The 22,645-nt window shown below is 40.2% G+C and overlaps 3 protein-coding genes across 3 annotated transcripts; 1 reads left to right on the top strand and 2 right to left on the bottom strand.

The window, feature by feature from the left end:
* Positions 1–9,935: 9,935 nt before the first annotated feature.
* On the top strand, positions 9,936–11,445 carry LOC104430768 (peroxidase P7-like). Its single transcript, XM_010043523.3, has 3 exons — positions 9,936–10,230; positions 10,329–10,523; positions 10,697–11,445. The coding sequence occupies exons 1-3, from the start codon at positions 10,003–10,005 to the stop codon at positions 11,243–11,245; spliced, it is 972 nt and encodes a 323-aa protein (XP_010041825.1). The 5' UTR covers positions 9,936–10,002; the 3' UTR covers positions 11,246–11,445.
* Positions 11,446–15,375: 3,930 nt separating this feature from the next.
* LOC104453566 (peroxidase 70-like) lies at positions 15,376–16,744 on the bottom strand. The gene is made up of 3 exons (XM_010068170.3): positions 16,470–16,744; positions 16,157–16,351; positions 15,376–16,020 (listed from the first exon to the last, which is right to left on the bottom strand). Exons 1-3 carry the CDS (start codon positions 16,695–16,697, stop codon positions 15,472–15,474), a joined length of 972 nt encoding a protein of 323 aa, XP_010066472.1. The 5' UTR covers positions 16,698–16,744; the 3' UTR covers positions 15,376–15,471.
* Positions 16,745–19,433: 2,689 nt separating this feature from the next.
* On the bottom strand, positions 19,434–20,761 carry LOC104430865 (peroxidase P7-like). The gene is made up of 3 exons (XM_010043609.3): positions 20,534–20,761; positions 20,241–20,435; positions 19,434–20,057 (listed from the first exon to the last, which is right to left on the bottom strand). The coding sequence occupies exons 1-3, from the start codon at positions 20,759–20,761 to the stop codon at positions 19,509–19,511; spliced, it is 972 nt and encodes a 323-aa protein (XP_010041911.2). The 3' UTR covers positions 19,434–19,508.
* Positions 20,762–22,645: the final 1,884 nt, after the last annotated feature.

Raw genomic sequence — 22,645 nt, 5'->3', positions numbered from 1 at the left:
ACTTGTTGGAGAAATCCTCGTGAAGAGTTTTGAAGTTGACAAAACGTTTCCATCAGTCTAGTCTGAAGGTCTGCAGACTCTGTTAGTTAAAGTCTCGAAGACTTCGGACGCCTGAGACTCAAGATTCAAAGTCTATCCTCATTGACAGTCTCGATCCGTTGAAGAAAGGTTATCCCGAACTGGATGTTTTGTTCAGATTTAACCTTATCATCCGAGAAGATCTCGTGGCTGGAGAAGACGTATCGTAATCTTTTGATTGATCAAGTTTGATTCAATGACTGAAGATTCGATGATTGTCTAAATATTATTGGAAGGTTCTACTTATGGAAACCAAGATCCTGATTGTATGGGCGAACAGGATTGATGGGCTATCAACATGTTCCTTTAATAGCTCGAACGATCTTCCTAATTGATTCCGTCCAACGGGTAGATTGGAGGAATTCCTTTGGTAAGTGCCAACGGGTATGATGGCATAAAGGAGTATATAAGGAAGACGTCCTTAGTTGTTCAAGGTGTGCGCGATAGAAGAATTCCAAAGTCTGAAGCTCCTAATTGTTTAGATAAATCTTTTGAGCGAATACTTGTATACAAAAGAGAGTCTATATTTGTGAGAGACCTTGAGGAGGTGTGGTAGTACATCTACACTGTGGAATCAAGGCAAAGCTGTGCTGTAACTACTCTTTTGATCATAGTGAAATCCAGCCGGTGGGTGTCGGTGCGGAAGAGTGGACGTAGGCTTGGAAAAGCTGAACCACTATAAATCCCGTGTTCCAATTTCTCTCTTTCTACCTTGATCGTATTTCAATTTGTTAAGAATTGCTTCCGTATATCGATAAATTGTTTGTGCGCCTATTCACCCCCCTCTAGGTGTTTATACTAGCAATATCAATTGGTATCAGAGCTCGTGTACTTACTTTATTTGAAGTGTTTTACTTCATAGTAAAAGATCCATGGCTAGTATGTTAGCACCAGGGCTGATGGAAGGGCAAAGCAATACCAGACCACCCTACTTTGATGGAAAGGATTATAACATCTGGAAGAACAAGATGAAAGCTTTCCTACGATCAAAGGATCCTCTGGAATGGGACGTTGTAGAAAAAGGAATTACTCCTACCACCGCACGCCCTCCGAAAGAGGAAAAGAAAGCGAAGAATCCAGCGGAATGTCTCGGGGAAGAAATAACCAAGAGACAAACACTCGATGCAAAAGCAATTTACTCCTTATATTGTGCTTTATCACCAACTGAATATAATAGAATATCTTCTTGTGGTACAGCAAAAGAAGTTTGGGACAGATTGCATATCACCTATGAAGGAACAGACGAGTGAAGGAAACAAGAATCAACATTCTTCTCGGTCAATACGAAGCCTTGAGAATGAAACCGGGAGAATCAATATCGACATGTTTAGTCGTTTTACAGATATTGTGAATGGTCTTGAAAATCAAGGTCAACCAACTTCCGATCCCATGAAGGTAAACAAGCTCTGCGTGGACTCTCCAGGATTGGAATCACATAAAGACTTCGATAAGAGAGACGCAGAGAATTATGCCACTATCTCGTTGACGAGCTGATTGGAACTCTTCAGTCCTATGAAGTGGAAAGGATCAATGAAGATGAAGATCCAAAAGGTAAGAAATCCATTGCATTAAAATCAAATGATGATTCGATGATACAGATTCCGAAGATGATATGGACGATGAGGAGCTTGCTCTCATGATAAGAAGATTCAGAAAACTAAACAGAAAAGGAAGAAGGTTCAACTCAAAGAAACAAGGCTTTCAAAGACAGCAGACCAAGTCTACGTTGATGATGAGGAACCAAATAAAGATGTAGTCTCGCTTTGAATGCAAGAAAAAGGGACACATCGGACCCTAACTGTCCTCTTCGAAGAAGAAGAAAGGAAAAGCTGAAAAATTTCGAAAAGCTCTCAAAGCCGAAACCCGAAGTGATACCGAGTGTGAAGAAAGTGATAATGAATATGCCAATCTATGTCCGATGGCACAATCGACTGAGACTGGATCGACTCGATAGTGAATTTGAGGCAAGTAATTTTAAAATTCCTATCAAAGTTTTTAAATATATTGATGAACTATGCTTTAGTCTTAAGACTTCTCTCAAAAGAATTTCCAAACTGAAAAAAGAAAATTCAGCTCTAAAACAAAAAGAAAATGTTTTAGAAGAAAGAGTTAAAAGTCTAGACGTGTCTGTTTCCAATCTTAAAGAAAATGAAGAAAATCTTTTAAAAGAAAATGCTTTTTAAAAACAGACTTATCAAATATATCAAAGAAATTTTCTATAGGGTCTGAAAAACTTGAGAAAATTCTTTCAGCGCAAAGACCTTACTTCAATAAGTCTGGTCTAGGTATGACGAAGAAACAATTCCCTTGATTGATTTTCCTAAAGTAAAAGAAAGAATCAAGAAAAGGCTTTCGAGTGAAGTTTACAAAGATCACTTCAAAGAGTTTTTGTTAAACCCGTAGGAAGAAATGCTCTCGGATGTTCAAAGTGCAACAGTCCGGATCACTTTGAAAAAGAGTGCCCTCTGGTATGGAAACCTGTTAAGAAAGTATGGGCTAATTCTGTTTATCTTACTAACACCAGAGGACCCAAGAAAATTTGGGTACCAAAGAAAGCTTGAGACTTTATGCAGGTCTCCGTCAAGAAACAGGTAAAGTGGTATCTTGAAATGGATGCTCAAGACACATGACAGAGACTCAAATTGTTTTATAAAGCTTGCTCAAGTAAATGGTGGAAAAGTTTCATTTGGAGGAAACAGCAAAGGAAGTATTGTGGGATTTGGAACCGTGAAGATTGGTACTCTCACAATAAGTAATGTCTCCCTAGTGGAAGGACTCAATTACAATCTTCTCAGATTAGTCAATTGTGTGATACTGGTTTCAAGATCTTCTTTCAAGAAGGGACATGTTCGGAATCGGTAAAGACTCTACTCGGTCTTTCATGGGTCGAAGACATGGAAATATCTATCTTCGGATGTGAAACCAAATGAATCGCAATGTCTTATCTCAATTCAAGACGAAGCAAGCTTATGGCACAAAAGCTTGGTCATGTCAACATGAAGCAATTAGCCAAAATCTCATCAAAGCAGCTTGTTCGAGGTCTACCAAAATTACCATACCAAAAGACTGATTCATGCACTCCATGTATTCTGGGAAAGCAGGTAAGAAATTCTTTTAAGCCAATAAATCATGTCTCTACTAATCATGTACTACAGTTGCTGCATATGGATCTCTTCGGACCAACCAGAACTCAGAGTATTGGGGATCGAGTTGGTAAGTTTGAAGAAAGATCAGATGAAGGTATTTTCCTTGGATATTCTACATCAAGCAAAGCCTTCAGAGTCTTTAACAAAAAGAGCCAGTCTGTGGAGGAGTCAATGAATGTCAAATTTCAAGACTCAACACAAGATGAATCAAGTCAGACTCATCAAGAAGAATCTGAACCTGCTCCAGACCCTCCAAAGTCTACAACTCAAGGAGCATCTCAGACTCTGGAAAATCAGCTTCAGGTTGTTAGTGAAGATCCAAATAAAGAAAGAGATCATCAACCAGACAAATCAACAAGTAACTGGAAGCATAAGTCCAGTCATCCCAAAGATCTTATAATTGGCGAAATTAATGAAGGAATTCGCACAAGATCCAAAAGGCGAGAAGAGTCTAGTCTTTGTGGCACTCGTTTCGAAATTGAACCAAAGAGCATAGAAGAAGCTTTATCCGATGAAAGCTGGATTGAAGCTATGCAAGAAGAGCTCGACAAATGCCAAAGCATAAATAATGTCGGGAATTGACATCCCAACCAAAAGGTAAAACTGTTATTGGAGCCAAATGGGTGTTCAGAAACAAGATGAACGAGAAAGGAAAAGTCGTACGAAATAAAGCAAGACTCGTGGCCAAGGGATATACGCAATAAGAGGGAATAGACTATGATGAGACTTACGCTCCAGTGGCAAGGTTAGAAGCTATTCGACTATTACTTGCTTTTGCTTGTTATAAGAATTTCAGGTTATTCCAAATGGACGTCAAAAGCGCCTTCCTAAATGGATTTATCCATGAGGAAGTTTATGTGGAACAACCACCGGGTTTGAAGACCCAAAGAAGCCGACTCAGTCTTTAGACCGAAAAAGGCTTTGTATGGTTTAAAGCAAGCACTTCGGGCTTGGTACGACAGATTAAGTAAGTTCCTAATACAAAATGGTTTTGTCAAAGGTAAAGTGGATACGACTTGATTTATCAAGAAGGAAAACAAAAGTTTCTTACTTGTTCAAATATATGTGGATGATATTATTTTTGGATCCTCTAATGAAAGTTTGTGCAAGAAATTTTCAAAGTCTATGCAGGATGAGTTTGAAATGAGTATGATGGGAGAGTTAACATTCTTTCTTGGTCTTCAAGTAAAACAATTGAAGGAAGGTACTTTTATTTATCAAGAAAAATATGTTAATGATCTTGTCAAAAGGTTTGGACTGGAGAAGTGCAAAAAGACCGACATACCGATGTCAAGTTCTTTAAAGATAGACAAAGATGAAGAAGGGAAGAAAGTTGATCAAAAGCTGTACAGAGCATTATTGGATCACTTCTTTATCTTACCGCCTCTAGACCTGATATTTTGTTGAGTGTTTGCATCGTGCTAGGTTTCAATCGATCCTAGAGAATCCCATCTCGGCTGCCAAACGCATCATAAAATACGTTGCTTCATCATCAAGCATCGGTCTTTGGTATCCTAAGAAGGGAGACTTTAAACTTCTGGGATATTCAGACGCAGATCTAGCCGGTTGCAGAGTTGATAGAAAGAGCACTTCAGGAACTTGCCAGTTGCTTGGAAGCAGAACAGTGTCTTGGTTTTCAAGGAAACAAAGTACTGTGTCTCTTTCAACAACAGAAGCAGAGTATGTAGCTCTTGGAAGCTGCTGTTCGCAAATTCTATGGATAAAACAACAGCTAAGAGATTTTGAAATCGAAGACTCATGCACGGAGATTAATTGCGACAACACCAGCGCCATCAACCTCACCAAAAATCCAATTATCCACTCAAGAGCGAAGCATATAGAAATTCGACATCACTTTATTAGAGATCATGTTCAAAATGGAGATGTTTCAATTCAATTTGTTGACTCAAAGAATCACTGGCTGATATACTCACGAAGCCTTTGGAGAAAAATCAATTTGAGTCTATACGGTCTAGACTCAACATTTTGAGGTATGAGGATATCAAAGTCTAAAGACTTTCAGACTCAGGATTACAAGACTTTATTTACAGTCTTGGCTCGACCTTCAGACTGTAAGTCTTTCTCTCTCTAATCTTATCTTGAAAAGGTACGATCATAAGACTTGTTTAAATTGTTGCTATATTTAATTGACGTAAATATTGCATCGATTCATTTTCAAAAGGGAAGTTATTTTTGAAATAGCTATTTTTGCGGATAAAAACAGTTATTTTGAAAAGGCATATTTTTATTTCCTTTGTGACGGTTCGTTTATCCTTCTTTTTAACCGAACGAGCACTGTCGATTTCTCTTCGCTTTTCTACTCACTTTCCTCTCAAAAACCCTAGAAAGCATCGATCCTCCATTCCCGTTTGTCTTCTTCAATCAATCTTCAAAAAGTTGTCATCTTTTCTGGGAAAGTCAAGCAAAGGAATCTTCCAATCACTGAGAAAGATGTCTTCTTCGCAAAAGTCCTTAAGAATTGCAAGCAGGGGACCACAGAGAATGAGTGAGGGGCCTACGCACTTCGATCTTATCAAGATGAAGTTACTCGGATCAAGCAACCGAGCCCACAACATTCTCGGCAGCGTCATTCTCCACCATCTAGTCCTCAAGGCGTTGTTGATCAGCATCGGGAAGAAATCATCGAGGATGCGGGAGACCCGTAAGAGTTCAAAAGCCCGCTTTTATTTACAAGCTATATCGTGCTTTAAAAGGAATTCGTACTCCTTTGAACTATGTTGCTGATTTTGTTAAAGAAAAGGATATAGGAACGAGTATATCTTTCTGCGAAAAATGGAAAGTTTGGGAATCGCTCGTAAAGGGGTGGCGAGGAAACCCTTGCGAATATCCCAAGTGATCCTCGTGGATCGAGGGCCAAATCCTGTAGATGGGAATGACGATGACAATCTGTTCAGTCTATTTCAACCGAAAATGGGTATTGCGGCTGAAATTCAAGGAAAAATGGGAGATTTGTTCAGATCAAAGGAACAAAAAGATCTGTACACGAAATTGCTGAAGCGTGGGGTAATAAACCCTAGGAGTGTGGACTTTGATTTTCTGGATGCTGTGAAAGTGAACTTGAGGGAAAAGTTCAGTATTCTACAACTTGAAAAGTTCTGCTCTGACTCAACAGAGGCTTATGCTGAATTGACTGCATATTTCTATTCGAATCTTAGCTTTCTAGATGCGAATAGATTCTCCTTCGTGTTAAAGAACAAGATTATGTTGTGGATATGAATATCTTTTGGCGGACGTGTTAGAAGTTGAGAGAGGCAGATATCAACCAATCAAAGTTTCTATTGCTCGGGCCACACTTGAACTGGTGAAGGACAGGAGAACGGATGAGAAGATCACCTACTCAAGGATGAATGCATTCAACATCTTGCTTCACAAGCGTGATTAATTGCCTTCGGCCGAAATCAACTTCCAAAACCGATGTTTCAAGCTCGAGGCAAAGTTGATGTATGCCATCCTCGTGGAAGGAAGTCTCTCTCCCTCATACCGTTATGTTTCACATGTATAGAGCAAAGTGATGAAGGAAAGAGGTCAACTCCCTTACCCAAGCCTTGTTACGAAGTTATTCGACATCGAATATTCAGCCTCCGCAAATCTTTTGTGTTCGACCATGCGATCATATGGTGGTAGGACTGAAAATGGTGACCAAAATGCGTCGAAGGAACTGAGCAAGGAATTGGAGAAATTCAAGGAGAAGACTCGCCAAATCTCATCAACTCTCTTCGCCGCTAAGAGAAAAGGAAGGAGCCCATGGTTGCTCCATCAAAGAAAAGAAGAGCTCTCCTCGTTGAGGATGAAGATGATGACGATGACATCACCATCTCGCAATGGCTTTGAAGAACTTAAGTCGTCCTGTTCCACAGAAAGAATCGGAACAAAAGACAAAAGAAGCAGAGGAGAAGGAAGAGAACGAAAGAGAAGTAGAGGAGAAGGAAGAAGAAGAAAGAGAAGCAGAGCAAGAAGCAGAGAAAGAAAGACCTGAAAAAGAAAGAAGAGAAGAAGGAGAACCTGAGGAAATCTCTTCTCCACCTGTAGGCATGGAAACAGGGGGAGATCAGGAGAAAGGAGTGACGTCTTCACATCCGGATGCAAGTGAAGGAGTCGGGTCGCTCGCCCGCGGACCCGGTAAGATGTTTATGCATCTCAATTTCCAGAGGAAGGTCATGAAGCTTCATCGCCAAACCTGCGAGATTATGCTGATCCACCATCGTCTGCTTATACTCCAGATCGAGCCGAAGCAAGTACTCAGACTAATAATGGAGCAGATTTTCGCAGAATCATGGATATTCTCTTGGAGATGAAAGGTCAGATTTATGCCTTGGGATGCGAAGTTCAAAGCTTGAAGAATGAAGGTCAAGCTTCTTCCCGTTCATTGAATGAAAAGATGCAAGCCCTCTCTATTCGAATCAGGCCAATGCCAAGAGTGAGGAGGTTGTACACCTGAAGGAAGACTTTAAAAGGCCGGAAGGCATTGTTCGTCTATGGAAGATTTCCAGCTTGTCCGCGTTCCCAAGCAATCTTGATTTCATCTCATCCTTTTTAAATGATGACAAAAAGGGGGAGAGATGCATGATTTGATCAAAAACTTTCAATCATTTTTTAACTGTTTGTTGGATTGTGTTTAACTGTCTGTTTTTGACAGACTTTGACTTTGTTTTGTTTGTTTTGTGTCTGGATAAGAACTGCCTAGACTTGGACTTGACTTTACTGCTTTTATTAATCAATATTGATATCTTATGAATGGCTTAATCATATACTGGACTAACCTATTTTCTGTGGTTGCAGATTCTAGTGTTATTCTATTAGCCATTTACTTCCATAAGATATGCATATGTGTTTGAGAAATGTTTTGCAGGTCAAAGTTATCCAAATCTGCAGGAAGGTTTTGTCACCATCAAAAAAGGGGAGATTGTTGGAGAAATCCTCGTGAAGAGTTTTGAAGTTGACAAAACGTTTCCATCAGTCTAGTCTCGAAGGTCCGCAGACTCTCGTTAGTTAAAGTCCGAAGACTTCGGATAGCCAGACTCAAGACTCAAAGTCTATCCTCATTGTGATCTACGATCCGTTGAAGAAAGGTTATCCCGAACTGGATGTTTTGTTCGGGATTTAACCTTATCATCGGAGAAGATCTCGTGGCTGGAGAAGACGTATCGAATCTTTTGATTGATCAAGTTTGATTCAATGACTGAAGATTCGATGATTGTCTAAATATTATTGGAAGGTTCTACTTATGGAAACCAAGATCCCGATTGTATGGGCGAACAGATTGATGGGCTATCAACACGTTCCTTTAATAGCTCGAACGATCTTCCTAATTAATTCCGTCCAACGGGTAGATTGGAGGAATTCCTTTGGTAAGTGCCAACGGGTATGATGGCATAAAGGAGTATATAAGGAAGACGTCCTTAGTTGTTCAAGGTGTGCGCGATAGAAGAATTCCAAAGTCTGAAGCTCCTATTTGTTTAGATAAATCCTTTGAGCGAATACTTGTATACAAAAGAGAGTCTATATTTGTGAGAGACCTTGAGGAGGTGTGGTAGTACATCTACACTGTGGAATCAAGGCAAAGCTGTGCTGTAACTACTCTTTTGATCATAGTGAAATCCAGCCGGTGGGCTGTCAGTGCGGAAGAGTGGACGTAGGCTTGGAAAAGCTGAACCACTATAAATCCTGTGTTCCAATTTCTCTCTTTCTACCTTGATCGTATTTCAATTTGTTAAGAATTGCTTCCGTATATCGATAAATTGTTTGTGCGCCTATTCACCCCCCTCTAGGTGTTTATACTAGCAATATCACTACTTACAAGTATAATGTGATTTAGAATTGAATTAAGACAATTAATTTTTTTATCTTAGTAATTATCATACTACAATTTTCATGGAAGATAACGTTAATTAATAAGAACAAAATCAAACTTTCTTTAACTTACGTAAAATTGAGCTTGCCAAGATGAACTATGTGCACTCACATGATTATGGTAATTGGTTGGAGCATAAGGGAATTTCTGGCTTCAGATCTAGCAATTTTTAGTTCAAATACCACAAATTATGTGCAAACTACTTTAGTCTAAGACGACATGCACGAGCCAAAGTTTTAAATGTACCTAGCTCATGAGACTTAGAGTATTTCATGGGCTTTCAAGTAACTAGACTCCACACGTGTATCTAGATTATAAATAGTAAAACCCACAAAATAGTTGGGCCACATATGTACGTGGAACCGACCTGAAATTGCAACATTTTCACTTCAGCTGGAGCCATTCGTTCGTGGTTTGGCTTCACAGCCACTCTCTCAACAAAAGTCAGCAATATAAAAACTAGAAACTCTTATTCACAGTATAAATCCAACATGACTGTGCATTCTTTCTCCCATTTGGTAGGACACCAAGCTAACAAATGAATATAAGTACATTGACCAAATTGATGCAATAATAAACTCCAATGCCTACGACTAATTAAACCTTACATGACCGATTCAATGAAGTATAGTTCTCGTTTCTTGCGTTGTTGGGAATGGTTAACTCGTGAGCTCGCACACGGATTCTTGTATGACAATATCTCTTTTGGCCAAGTCCAAGGAAACATAAAAACTCTCTCTCTCTCTCTCTCTCTCTCTCTCTCTCTCTCTCTCTCGCCCCCCAATTCCTATAAATACAGAAACGAGAAATCCGAAACCCCAACAAAGCAATCTCGAAAGCACCATCGATTGAAGCAGAATTACTCCCAGTCTTGCTCCAAATCCTTGCTAACTCCGAAAGCCAAACATGGCTTTTAGTAGCCTCAACTTCTTCCGAGCACTGCTCTTATTGTTCCTAGCGACGTCGGCTTTCTCGACGCGCCCTTACAAGGAAGGCCTCACGCCGCACTTCTACGACTACGCTTGTCCTCAAGCTTTGCCTGCCGTCCAACGCATCGTGGAGGCAGCAGTGCAGCAGGAGCGACGCATGGGCGCTTCCTTACTGCGTTTGCACTTCCACGATTGTTTTGTTAATGTACGACATGTCCACAATAATCTTAAGTTCGCACTGGTTATTTAGCGGGGCTCTCACATGTCCTAATTTGATCTGTTTCTATTTATGCAATAATGTAGGGTTGCGATGCTTCAATACTTTTGGATCCATCCCCTACCATTGACAGCGAAAAGCTCGCGTTTCCAAATAACAATTCAGCTAGAGGATTTGAAGTGATCGACCAAATTAAAGCAGAGGTGGACAAAGCTTGTGGATACTCACTCGTATCTTGCGCAGACATCTTGGCCATCGCAGCTCGTGACTCTGTTGTTGCGGTACATCTAATCTTAACCTCACCTATATTGTGGGTCATTATACCAAGCGTAGACAAGTAAAAGAGTCTTCAGCTAATTGAAAACACTGTATAGCCACAGATACCCATGCATAACATTGCACATAAATGAGCAAAGTTCGATGTGAATATAAAAGGTTGACGTTCATATTTCAGCTTGGAGGACCTTCATGGGAAGTACAACTTGGAAGGAGGGACTCGACCAGGGCGAGTAGGACAACGGCCAACACCGACATTCCCGCGCCAAACATGGACTTGCCTTCACTGATCAGCACGTTCCAAAAGCAGGGTCTCGACACACGGGACTTGGTCGCACTGAGCGGTGCACACACAATTGGGTTCGCGCAATGTCGCGTTTTCAGGAACCGCACATACAACGATGCCAACATCGCCGCCGATTTCGCTGGGAGCCTCCGGTCCTTGTGCCCGCGTACTGGAGAGGATAGCAACCTCGCTGGTTTGGATCCTTCGCCGGCTCAATTCGACGCATTGTACTTCCACAATCTGTTGGCGCAAAAGGGGCTTCTTCACTCTGATCAGGCGCTTTACAGTGGTGGGTCAACGGATGAGCTTGTGAAAACTTACAGCGATGATGCGGAGGCCTTTTGGGATGATTTTGCGAAGTCGATGATCAAGATGGGAAACATAAAGCCGTTGATTGGAAACCAGGGCCAGATTCGCTTGAATTGCCGGAAGGTGAACTGAAGTGGCTGTTCGTTCGACTCGTACAGTCCTAATTGTTTTTTTAGGGTATTGGTTTGCTCTGGTTCTTCGATTCTTTCCGATGTGTTGTTTATTAATTGAGTTGAGAAACATTCTTAATTTTCTTTGACCAAGTACTGAAGCTTTAAGCTCAATGGTTGTAAGCATGCCTAAAATATTAATAACACATTCTTGATTTTCAAGATCTTCTCTTTTACCAGCCCAATTGTAGTGATCGAAGGTCCTTTTAGACCAGGAAAGGGAACGAGCAAATTAATATGATAAAGGAGTTTAACTCTTCATTGCGTTTGAGAATATATCACGACCTTAAACCCGCAAAGCCAACCTGACGCAAATAAAAATTCCATATCCAAAAAAGACTTGTAATTTGAAGTCTCAACAAGTGAGAAATTATTGAATAATTTTCCTAATAGGAGTTAGATTCCTACTTTGAGCTGATTCTCTTGTCTGAGTTGACAAGATACATAAGAACATGTAGAAATGGAATTCTATTAAGTCATTACATACTAGAGCAAATCTAAGTAGAGTTGAGATGCATGTGTGAATTGCGTTAGAAAAATCCCCACATCCGAAAATTAGTGTGGTGTAAAGTAGTTAAATACATCTTAATTGGCCCATAACTCATTAATTTATAAATGGGTCCAATTTGATATATTGACAAGTTTGGATTTGGGCTTTCTCTTGGTAATCTCCTTACATATACTTATTAAGTTTCTGTTGAACACTCCTAACAAGTGTATCAAAGTGGATGATTAATTGGTGGCGCACATCCAATGTGTATTGTTATTTGCTGAATATTTCAAAAACAAAAAGGAATCTTGTGATCAATATGATTGGTTTGGTCTAGAGGAAAAAACGCGAAGTGCAAGTGGGGCATTGTAGTATAGCAACACAGTCTTAATGACAACCCATGGTTTAGTATGGAGAAAGAGATAAGAAATGAAGGTGAGCGTTGGTGATTCAAGTTAAGACATGTTGATACTAAAAGATACTTGAATTAAGGGAGAGCAAACATATTTCTAAGCTCACATGTGAGGAAAAAATTGTTAAGATGCATGTTTAAAATTGTGTTAGAAAAACTCCCACATCAAAAATTGGTGTGGTGTGAAATAGTTAATATATTCTAGTTTGTCTATAACTCATTAACTTAAACTTTGAAGTAAAGGTGAGTCTAATTGAATATATTGACAAGCTTGAACTTGAGCTCCCTCATGGTCATCTCCCCACATATAAGTATTAGACTTGTGTCGTGCCCTCCCAATAAATTGTATCAGATTGATGATTAATTGGTGGTTCCCTCCCAATGTGTATTACTATTTGTTGGATATCTCAAGAAAAGATTCTCATGACCAATGCAGTTCTAGTCAATCTTTCGTGGTTCAATTTGATGGAAGAGACCAAAAAGTGAAAGTGGGCATTGTGGTATAGTAACGCAGTCTCACTCATAGCCATTACAGTTGGATTTAGAGAAAAAGACCAAGAATAAAGGTGGACGTTGGAGATTTTAGTTGAGACATCCTGGTGTAGAAGGACACTTAGATTAAGGAGGAATAGACCTAACATTGAGTTCACACGTAATGAGTTATAACTTATTAGCTTAAGTTTTTTTAGTGAAAATGGATTCAACTGGATATGTTTACATCCTATAACTAATTAGCTTGAGCTTATGAGTAAATATGGGTCCTCCTAAATATATTGATGAGTTAGGGCTTAGGCTCCCTCTAAGTAATCTTCCCACATTGAAGATTCAAGTTGTGACATCTTGGTGTATAAAGATACTTGGATTAAGGGAAAACAAACTTAACACCGAGCTCACACATAATGGCTTATAATTTATTAGCTTATTATTATTATTTTTTTGGCAAAAGTGTGTCCAACTAGATATATTTACAGTCTATAACTAATTAGCTTAAGCTTATGAGGGAATATGGGTTTTACTAAATATGTTGATGAGTTGGACTTAGGCTCCCTAGTAGTGATCTTCCCATGTTTCTACTACTCCCAACTAAGTATTGGGCTCTCTTTGTAAACTTTTTAAGTGAGTTTTTGGTGAGAAATTGTGATATCACACTTGTGGATTTTGCCTTGGGTGTGGTGTAGGGCTGAAAACACTTTATTGATTAAGCAATTGTAAACTTTTTATCTTTGAATTCATTGGGGACCTTTTGTGACTAACTCTCCTAGTTGAGTAGGTATTGCCACTCACACCCAACCATGTAAAATTCTAGCGTCAATATCGTTCATCGTATATTCTCTTGTGATTTTTTCTTCCTGCATTAGACTTGAACTGCGAGATCATCAATTTCCACAGTATTTCACAGCTACTAATATCATAACTAAAGTTAGGATTGATTCAAAGCTTTTGCTTGTGTAATTGCTATCTAGAAGCGAAGTGCTTGCAATATATCCGTTCTCATTAAATCAATAAGTAAGGCTTAAAGATAAAAGACCAGATATTCTGAGAAACTCTTGAATTTTGTGCTTGACTATTTAAAGTTTATCAAAACCCTCGATCTTTTGTTTTTCAATATTAATGATTTTTCAATTTCTTAGATTAATGTCGTATCAGTTCCCACCTCGAAGAGCCATTCTTGTATGGTCGGGTGTCGTGATCTCGACCGCACATTGCCACCTCTACAAAGCAGGCTATATTTGTTCCGCTTCTAAACTTTACCAACACTCCTAACTAGATCCGATCAGGAACTTCGTCACACATTAGACATCCATACCAGAAAGGCCTGAAGCACATTTTCGGTGGATGTTCAGGCCATCGTTTCAAAGAGAAAATTTTAATCATAAGTCGGCTTGGACAATGATTTTTAGGTTGGTATAAGATTGTCCATTGATCAGGTCTACACGTAATACCATGATATTTGAAAAGTATTTAGCACGGAAAATTTAATTTTGGAGTCTCCTAAATAAGTTTTATATGGATGATTTTTTTTCCCCAAGAAAAAAGTACAAACGGACACGATATCTTAGGATATTTAGCCTAAAAAATGGAGCGGAAGCGATAGTTATTCCCTAAAATGGGAATCCCACCGCCTTCATACAATTCCACAGGACATAGAGCACATCGCTCTTTATTATATGTTTTTTAGGTGAAAAGCCATTTTACTTGCTTGCTTAACGTGTCTGGATAGTCCTATGCACATGTATAATTTAATTTGGAATAAAGTAGATTACCTTTCTTTACCTCAGTGACAATGAGACTGCAATTTTCACGGAAGACAACGTCAATTTAATAAGAACATAATCAGCTCACGTAAAATTGAGATTACTAATTAACATCATTTGTAGGAATTAATCGCCTAAAGAAATTTGGTTAACCAAACCTCACCTCCTGTTTAATTTTGTTACAATTTTATAGCCATTTTGCTAGTCCATATTTGGTTTACATTGATGGACTTGTTGAGAAAATTCATTCAATATGTTTACTCATTGACTTTGTTATTATTATAGTTGTTATCCCTTTTTAAGAATTATTAATTTTTGAGTTACAACAAGTAGTGTTACGTATCTTTCCTCCAATACATTATATCCAACATACGTCACTGCTTGTCACAATGCCGTGGGCCGATGATAGTTAGTGTTATGTCATATGGACAGTTGATGATAAACCTGCAAGAAAATATTAATAAGTGGTTTGGACCGTCCCCAACGAGCCTTACTTCGATCGAAATTGTTTAAAACATCCAAAATAGCATGAATCATTCGGGATCCTGTCACAGTTCTTGAGTGTAATACTACTGTTTCCCGATAATGAGTGTATCGCGATAAATGGTTCTCAATAGCATCTAAGGGAAACGTAGTTGCTTCATGGTTGAGATTGCCCTATCGTTTGCTTGTAGACTTGCATATATTCTTCTTTCGCTGCATCAGTTTGCATATGTTCGGTATGTACATCAGCTAGCATTTCACTCGCTCTGCGTATTAGACATTATTAAGATACGTTAAATAAGCAAATGAAGAGTACTTTTTCCAGAAGAGAAATAAACTTGGTTCTAAGGATAAACTCCAATTTACACTTACAACTTTTTTACTGAGCAAAAAGGTACATTCTCAGGAAAATGTTCTTCTGAAGAATGAACTAATGACAGCAAAGAATACAATGGTACACTTTCGACCAACAAGTAAAAATAAAAAATAAAAAATGATGACAACTCGGCGTTATTTAATGAAATCAGTGGCTTCAAACTATTCTGAATTCAATTCACTCTCCGGCAGTTTGAGCGGATTTGACCTTGGTTGCCGATCAACGGCTTGATGTTTCCCATTCTGACCATCGATTTAGCGAAATCCTTCCAGAATGCATCATAATCGTAGCTATAACTCTTCACTAGCTCAAGTGTGGATTCATCAGTTGAAAGTGCCTGATCAGAGTGAAGAAGGCCCTTCTGGGTCAACAGGTTATTGTAGTACAACGTGTCAAAACGCGCCGGCGATGGATCTAAACTTGCAAGGTTTGTGTCGCTTCCCGTGCGTGGGCAGGAGGACTGGAGGTTCTTCGCAAAAGCGTGGTTGATGTTGCTGTCATTGTATATCCTGTCCCTGAAAACACGGCACTGTGCGAAGCCAATCGTGTGAGCACCGCTTAGTGCAACCAAGTCCTTGACCTTAAGACCTTGTCTCTTGAAATTGTTAATTAAGGCAGGTAAGTCCATGTTTGGCGCAGGAATGTCGCTGTTTGCCGTTGTCCTGCTCGCCGTCATCGAGTCTCTTCGTCCAAGTCGTACTTTCCACGAAGGCCCCCCTAACTGAAATTGAATGAAGTATAGCGCCTAGTTCAGATTGGCAATGTCTTAAGGCACAAAAAAGCCAACTAAGCTTATGATGAGTCTAAATTCAGATTTGCTAATTAATCATCATTGGACGTAGTAAAACTAGACGTACCTCAACAACGGAGTCACGAGCAGTGACAGCCAAAATGTCCGCACAAGATACCACCGGACGTCCGCATACTCTGTCAACCTCTGCCTTAATTTGGTCGATCACTTCGAATCCTCTAGCTGAATTGTTATTAGGAAACGCAAGCTTTTCGCTGTCAATGGTTGGGGTTGGATCCAAAAGTATCGACCTATCACAACCCTGCATCATTCAACGCCCAAACATACATAATGTTCAGCAAATATTGTGCACTGCTAAATAGTAATCACTATTTTTGAGAACAACAAGTTAACGTGAAATTTAGCAGTATATGTCTTACATTGACAAAACAATCGTGGAAGTGCAAGCGCAGCAAGGAAGCGCCCATGCGTCTTTCTTGCTGCACCGCTGCCTCGACGACACGCTTGATGGTGGGCAAGGCTTGAGGGCAGACATAGTCGTAGAAGTCTGGCGAGAGACCATTCTTGTAGGGGCGCGTCGAGAGAGCCGAGGCCGTGAGGGACAAGAAGAGAAGTGCTCGAAAGAGGCTGAGGCTACCTAAGGCCATGTTCGGCTGTGAATCCTTCAAATTGCTCTAAGATTATGAGCTACTAAGCAGGAATTGATAGTGATTTCCAGGCTGCTTTTGTTGTGAGCTTATTGACTGCTCATTTGTGTACTTATAGGATATTTTTTGGGGGTGGGGGGTTGCCTGCCAGAGAGAGAGACTTAATCCTCAGTTTATGGTTGGACTTGGCCGAAGAGAGATCTTGTCATACAAGAATCCGTGTGCAAAGCTTACGTATTATGCCCATTATGACAAGAAACGAGAACATTATGCATTCTTAGCTTCGAATGAATTGAACTGGTCGTGTAAGATCGATTCTGCCGCCCATGCCTCCTGGTCGTGGGTTATTGCTTATACGTGGTCAAACGACTACCTAATCCATATGCTGGATTTGGCGCTCTGGTCCCACCGAAAGGGCAAAATATTTATTAAAATGGAAAAGTTCTTGATTCTACTTGGTCAACCCCGGACTTGAAGATGTGATTTTAGGTTTTCTTAGAGAATAATTCCAGTTATGCTAAAGAGTTAATAAATTTTTTATCTGCCAAAATGATGTGGATTGTTAATTATATATAATTTTTTTCTTGGGATGGTGATAGTCCATTCTCTTGATGAGTCTTAATTTATGTTATCTGCATAGGTGAATGATACCATATGCTAAAGATCAAATAAGACGAGGACATCTTTCGAGATCTTAGACATGTGGCAAAGATTATGAATTATGACGGGAATAAATCCTTCACATCCATTTTCTTTAAGTCCATGTACATAGATTATTTTTGCATCTTCACTAAAATTTTCCTTTTAACGATATTTCTTTTTTGACAAATGTTTATCGGTTGATAAACCGATTTAATGTATCTGGTATGCGCTGATGAAATTCGTGTACGGAATAAATCTGAATTAGTGTGGATTTGCATGATTGCTCAACCTTGATTGGTTCAATTTGCAGTAACGAATTAAAAAATTATCGCATGTTTTCATAAGTCTAGACCAATGGGAAGCTAGCAGCTCGCCTAATTTATTCTACAAGTTGTGCCCGGTGATTAAGGGTTAAATTTTGACTCCGTCGTAGCAATAAATTCATGGACGCGACTATTCTCCTTTTTATGTACTTAACCAGAGCCGAGCCTATATCATTGAACAATTCAATGGTTTAAATAGCAATATATATAGTTGACTTGTCAAGTCTTAATCTGTATTTCTTGATAAATAAATAAAAAATACGTTACTTACTATACTGGTGAGGTACACGTATGAGACCACTAGGCAAGAAAATATCATATGGGCAAATTGGTGTGACGTGAAAGAAAATTAATTGACCTATAATTCATTGTTTAAATTTAAATAAAAGTGAGTCAAATTGAATATGTTGACGAACTCGGACTTAAACTTACTCTTAGTGATATCCACTACCGAACCATTGGTATTAGAGTTATTGGGTTGAATGGGCTAGGCCCAACATGTGTGAATTGGCAATTAACCACTATCTTGAGGAATGAACCTCATATGTAAACCCCCTCCCAAAAAAAAAAAAAAAAAAAAAAAAAATTAGGTGGCAAATCATGTCTCCTAACTTCTCACGAAACTCGGCTATGCTAAGATAATTGAGGTAAACTATGAAGAGCATATGTTGCTCCTCGGCCAAGGTGGATATTCAAGTTGAGATATATTGGGAGCATATGGTAGAAGTCCGGTATCTTTACCTAGATAGTTCATCAAAAGGGAACCCAAATCCAAGCTCGTCAACATGTCTAGTTGGACACACCTTTACACAAAAACTTAGGCTAATAAGTTATGAGCCAATTGAGATATATTAACTGCTCCACATTATATTAATTCTTCGATATGAAACTTCTCTAAGACAACTTATTTTAACGTGCATCCTAACAATCTCCCCATTATGTGTGAGCTCAATGTTAGGCCGACTCCCTCTTGATTCGGGTATCCTTCAACATTAACTTATAGGCCACGTTGCTACATCACAATGCCCACCTACCTAAACATTGCAACTATCGGCTCTGATACCATTTGCTGGGAGCGCACTGCAAAAGTCCAATACTTTCACCTCGGGAGATCGCCAAGAGAGAGCTCAAGTCCGAGCCCATCAACACATCAAGTTGGGCACACCTTTACTTAAAAACTTAAACCAATCCATTAGGATATTTTAACTGTTCTATACCACATCAATTCTCCAATATGGGGCTTCTCTAAAAAAAACTTGCTTACATTTGCATCATAACAAGATATTGTTGGTGCACAAGGATATTTGGATTCAGAGAGAGCAGGCCAAAAGTAGGAGGCTCACACGTGAGCTAAAGATTTGTTAAGTTGCTCATGTGAGGGTGTTGGATGAGAAGAAATCTCATATGTGAAGCAATTAATATATCCTATTTTAGTAAAGGTATTGATGGACATGGGGGCTGAGCGGGGCCTCGCCCTCTATTTCTTCCCCATGCTCTTTCCGACCCAAGAAAAAAAACTCGCTTCAATTAAATTAGAATGCTTGTCTACTTTCTATGCGCTTCTCTTTTGACGTTATGCAATACTGTTGTTTTCGTCATCACGTATGGCTGATGACCTGTGAACATTGGTAACCTAGAATTTTACGAGCAAGAGTCCTTCGAACGCTTTATAAAATGGAACGGATCGATGATTGGATCAGAGTGTATTCCAGAGATGTTTGAATGAGTTGAAGGCCTTTATTATTATTAGAGCTTTCAATGATTGGTCAGAGAACAATTTCAAGAATATTTATTAACAAGATTATTGAAGCATACGTCGGAAAGAAACGAAGAACAAACTGCCACTTCAGTTCAACCTTCGGCAATTTGAGCGAATCTGGCCCTGGTTTCCGATCAACGGCTTTATGTTTCCCATCTTGATCATCGACTTTGCAAAATAATCCCAAAAGGCCTCCGCATCATCACTGTAAGTTTTCACCAGCTCATCCGTTGACCCACCACTGTAAAGCGCCTGATCAGAATGAAGAAGCCCCTTCTGCGCCAGCAGATTATGGAAGTACAATGCATCGAATTGAGCCGGCGAAGGATCCAAACCAGCGAGGTTCCCGTCCTCTCCAGTACGCGGGCACAAAGACCGGAGGCTCCTGGCAAAACTGGTGGCGACGTTGTCGTCGTTGTATGTGCGGTTTCTGAAATTGACACATTGAGCGAACCCGATTGTGTGAGCACCGCTCAGCGCGACCAAGTCCCGAGTGTCGAGACCTTGCTTTTGGAACGTGTTGATCAGTGCAGGCAAGTCCATGTTCGGCGCGGGAATGTCGGAGTTGGCGGTTGTCCTGCTCGCCGTGGTCGAGTCCCTCCTTCCAAGTTGTACTTCCCATGAAGGCCCTCCCAGCTGAAATATTTCAGTCAACCTTTTAAGTTCAAATTCAGCTTTGCTTAGATAATCGAAAGATTATGTATGTGCATATGATTCTACGCCTAGCGTGTTCAATTAGCAGGAGACTCTCTTCTATTTGTCTGCACTGTAGTTTTGCTTAAATGAAGGCATCATATGTAGCATTAAGATAAGACATACCGCAACTACCGAGTCACGGGCTGCGACGGCCAAGATGTCGGCACATGATACAAGTGAGTATCCGCAAGCTTTGTCGACCTCCGCCTTAATTTGATCGATCACTTCGAACCCTCTAGCCGAATTGTTATTCGGGTTCGCGAACTTTTCGCTGTCAATGGTAGGGGTCGGATCCAAAAGTATTGAAGCATCGCAACCCTACATTATGACGTGGATAAAACAAGAATCAAGTTAGCAAATTTATGCCGGCTGCTAGATAACCAATGCGAATCAAGACTATCGTGAATGTGTCGTACGTTAACGAAACAATCGTGGAAGTGCAAACGGAGTAACGAAGCGCCCATGCGTCGCTCCTGTTGCACCACTGCCTCGACAACGCGTTTGATGGCGGGCAAGGCTTGAGGGCAAACGTAGTCGTAGAAGTATGGCGTGAGGCCTTCCTTGTAGGGCCGCGTCGAGAAAGCCGAGGTCGTGAGAGACAAGAAGAGAAGTGCTTGGACGAGGCTGAGGCTATTTAAAGCCATGTTTGGCTTTCGGAGTCAGCAAGGATTGGAGCGAGACTATGAGTAATTCTGCTTCAATTGATGGTGCTTTCGAGCTCGTTGTGTTGAGTTTTCGGATTACTCGTTTCTGTATTTATAGGAATTGGAGAGAGAGAGAGAGAGAGAGACTTTATGTTTCCTCGGACTTGGCCAAAGGGGAGACTTTATGTTTCCTCGGACTTGGCCAAAGGGGATCTTGTCATACAAGATTGCCTGTGCAAGCTCATGAGCTAATTATACCCACAAATGCAAGAAGCTGAGATCATATACTTAATTTTTCAACTTAACAAAAATTGAATCGGTCATGTAAGGTCTGATTAGTCTTAGGCGTTGCACTTTTCTATTGCATCAATTTGGTCAATGCGATTGTGTTCATTTATTAGAGTGGTATGCTACCAATTGGAAGAAGGAATGCACAATCACGTTGGGTTTATAGTGTGAATGAGAGTTTCTAGATTTTATATTGCAGACTTTTCATGGGAGAGTGGTTGTGACTATTAAGCCAAACCATGAAAAAATGGCTCGAGTTGAAATTAAGGACACTCTAAATTTAGATCGGTTCCATGTACACACGGGTGGTGAGTTAATCCTTTTTATAACTCACATCATGAATGGTTAAGAGTTATTTAACTCCAAATTAGGCAACTTATGCAAAACAAAGAAGCACGAATCTCATACTCCAAAGCTCAAATGGGAGCTAGGGGTGATCGGTTCCCTATCCGGTCTAGTTCCAATTCTTATCTAATGGAACTAGTCACTTCTCTTTTTTCCACTAGTTAATTATATATGTTATGAACGAAAAAAAACTGGTTTTCTTTTAATTTTAGTGAAGAAATAATAAAAATATATATGTAATTAGTTCAGTCCGGTTCGCCCTTAGATTCCACTTTTAGGAACTGGGAACCGGACCGACACTCCTAGGAACTAGACCTAGTTAGCCGATTCAGTTTGTCCAGTTGATTACTGATTCGGGCAGTCCATTTTGCACAACCCTAGTGAGAGCCACCATAGTTGGAATATTTGGCTTCTACAAGCTCACCATCAGTCATGGCTTAATGGGTTTTCCTTGCATGCTATCATTAGTTTTACTAGTTTCATGGAGGTGCTTGACAATTAGACAAGAGCGCCGTCCATCAAGTCCGGATCATCAGTTTCTTCTTTTCTAGAAATAACAAAGTTTAGGAGCATGCTACCCAACCGTAGGTAACTATGTTGGTTAAGAGTCTCTCATTCATCGCCGAGGTCGAGAGTTCGAAACACGCAGTTGTTACTATTGTAAGTGGGGGGCCATGGTGTTGAGGTCCTGTGCTAATCTCCCGAGATATAGGGGCCCCGCCCTTCGGTGCTGTCCGAGCACGGGGCCCGTGGTGGAGTCCTCGGTTACAAAATAAAAAGTGCTAATCTCCCCCGAGATATAGGGGCCCCGCCCTTCGGTGTTGTCCGAGCACGGGGCCCGTGGTGGAGTCCTTGGTTACAAAATAGAAAGTGTTAATCTCCCCCGAGATATAGGGGCCCCGCCCTTCGGTGCCGTCCGGGTACGGGAGGCCCGTGGTGGAGTTCTCGGTTACCAAAAAAAAAAAGGTTTAGGAGCATGCTGCGGAGGATGAAGTGGGGGAAGATGCTCCTGGTGATGTTGAAACCGGATCTCCAATGGCCTTCGTTATTCCCTCTTCTTTGCAAGGAAGTCTATAGAGGGAACCCTTTTCTTCCCTAAGGATGCCAAGGTGAGATTAGAACTTCCGCTTTTATTTTGTATCTTAGCCTTGATCTTTGTCCAACGCTAGGCAAGACGATATGCGAGCTTGAAACCTGGAAAAAAGCCTGCTAGTATAGCTGGAATAATTGAATTGTTCGAACCAGATGATA

The sequence above is a fragment of the Eucalyptus grandis genome, chromosome 1 (genome assembly GCF_016545825.1).
Source record: "Eucalyptus grandis isolate ANBG69807.140 chromosome 1, ASM1654582v1, whole genome shotgun sequence".
NCBI lineage: Eukaryota > Viridiplantae > Streptophyta > Magnoliopsida > Myrtales > Myrtaceae > Eucalyptus > Eucalyptus grandis.
Note: the sequence above shows the minus strand (reverse complement) of the source record. Positions and strands in the feature narration are given on the sequence as shown.